General features: G+C 55.4%; 1 protein-coding gene across 1 annotated transcript in view; it reads right to left on the reverse strand.

Moving 5' to 3' along the window:
- The window catches only part of nav3 (neuron navigator 3), a 103,403-nt gene that overhangs the window by 18,331 nt on the left and 82,951 nt on the right, over positions 1–2,121 (reverse strand). Inside the window, exons 15-17 of the mRNA XM_017034053.2 lie at positions 1,711–1,834; positions 1,320–1,629; positions 462–1,164 (exon numbers count right to left, since the gene is read on the reverse strand). Coding sequence (XP_016889542.1) covers positions 462–1,164; positions 1,320–1,629; positions 1,711–1,834 — 1,137 coding nt within the window. The remainder of the gene's footprint in view (positions 1–461; positions 1,165–1,319; positions 1,630–1,710; positions 1,835–2,121) is intronic.

Consider the following 2,121-nt stretch of genomic DNA (forward strand, 5'->3'; position numbering starts at 1 on the left):
ACAAATCCTGTGTCTGCCCCCCCTGCCCCCCCCGACACACACACACATCTGTTTCCTCTAATCTGATTGGTCTGTTCTCTACCTGTGTACAGTCAGACCGTCTGTTGTCTCTACAGTCGGACTAGTTACAGACAACACAGATTAAATATATTGTGATAAAAACTGCTGACTTGACAAAAACATAAATCTCCAACAGATGGTGGGTTCAACTTCCTGAAGACCAGACCTGGACCAGGACCAGGACCAGGACCAGGACCAGGACCAGGACCAGGACCAGGACCAGGACCTGGACCTGGACCTGGACCTGATGGTAGATACAGCTACAAACACAACAATGTTCCATGACTGTGGATGACTGAACTATGACTGTTGTTTGTGGAGACACATGGTCAGAGACGAGGACAGTGTGTGTGTGTGTGTGTGTGTGTGTGTGTGTGTGTGTGTGTGTGTGTGTGTCTGACCTGCGGAAGGTTGGAGAAGCGATGTCCGGGTACTTGGAGCCCGGCTGCCTCAGACCCGACTGGCCTGTGGAGGTGGGACTGGACTTGGGGGAGGCTGCCTGGTCCTGCTCCGACCCCCCCACCTTCTCCTTGTCCGTCTGGTTGACCGTGATTGGACTGGAGCGGTCCGAGGTCACTTTAGCATCCCTGCGTTTCGCGCCCGTCTGCGTGGCCACGGCGCCCCCTGCTGATTTGCTGCTGACGTTTGAGTCGACGCTGCTGGAGCTGGAACGATTCCCGCCTCGTCCCGCCGCCCCCCCGCTGGAGGATTTGGCCGGTCGGGGCAGGGAGCGGTACTGGAGGGTGACCTTGGAGCCCCCGCAGCCCAGGAGAACGCCGTCGTCCTGTGGATGTGAGCCGTCTAAGCTGGTCTTCCGTGCCCCCCCGATGCCTTTGCCCAGTGCGGCCGAGGACTTGGGCACCTTCCCCAGCGTGGCTGAGCCGCTGGTCAGCGTCGCCCCACTGGACGTGATTAGAGCGCCACCTGGAATCTTCTTGTACCCAAACGAGCCAGTGGTGGGGGGGCGTGCGATCCCAGAGGGAGGCTTCTTACCCTCATCTCCGCTGCTCTTCCCGGCGTCCGAGGGCGAACGCTGGATGGAAGCCGAGCCCTTTGGAGGAGCTTTGACCTTTTCTGTAGCCTTAGCATCATCGGTCTTCCCTGCTGATCAACAAACAAACAAACAAACAAACAAACAAACAAACAACCAGAGTCAACATCATCTGATCATTTCATCAAACTCACTCCTGCTTTGATTGTCTCACTCCATCGTTTGCTCTCACCTGGTGATTTGAGGGCTGCAGATCGTTTCCTCTCACCTGGTGATTTGAGGGCTGCAGAAGCTGTTTTGGTCCTGGGGGGCGTGATGCCCACCTGGGCCGTCATGCCCCTCCTCCAGGAGCCGGTCTGAGACATCTGGGCCAGTGTGGCAGCCTTCTGGCCCGCGTCCTCGTACTGGGCCTGGGCCTGTGAGGACGTGGCAGATGATGAAGACTTCCAGCGTGAAGCTCCAGTGCTGGGGTCCAGACCCGGGTCCAGCTCCTCCTCCACCTTCTTCAGATCCTCAGCTCCGACCCAACTGCTGCTCACCTCCTGCTCTGCATGTTTGGATCTGCTCCCTCTCTGAGACTGGGTCAAAGGACACGTCACTGTGTACTCTACTGTGTACTCTACTGTGTACAGGGTACTACTGTATATCTGTGTACTCACCGGTGCCCCCTTGCTCTTGCGTGATGTACTGACAGCAGGATACGCAGGTGTGTTTATGTCGTCTGTACTGATGTTGTCCAACGTGTCGCTCAGGCCGCTGCTCACTGAACTGCTGTCGTCCCAACTGTAGAGCAGAGAGGGGGGAAAGGTCAAAGGTCAGTGCTTCAGTTTAGGTCGTCAGAATATTAATGAGGATAATAATTAGCGATGATGTCATAACTCTTCTGTGGTCGTGTTTGCAAAATATTAATGAAAGATTTCAGTGAACAGTGGACCACGTCGGTCCAGGAACCAGGTCTTGACCCACAGCAGGATCAGAACAAAGACAAAGAAGTCGTTGTTAATGCAGTCGTTATCATGGAGTCTGACGTACTGTGAACCCACAACGACCTGACCCTGACCATCATCATC

This window comes from Cynoglossus semilaevis, chromosome 8 (genome assembly GCF_000523025.1).
Source record: "Cynoglossus semilaevis isolate Cse_v1.0 chromosome 8, Cse_v1.0, whole genome shotgun sequence".
Classification (NCBI taxonomy): domain Eukaryota; kingdom Metazoa; phylum Chordata; class Actinopteri; order Pleuronectiformes; family Cynoglossidae; genus Cynoglossus; species Cynoglossus semilaevis.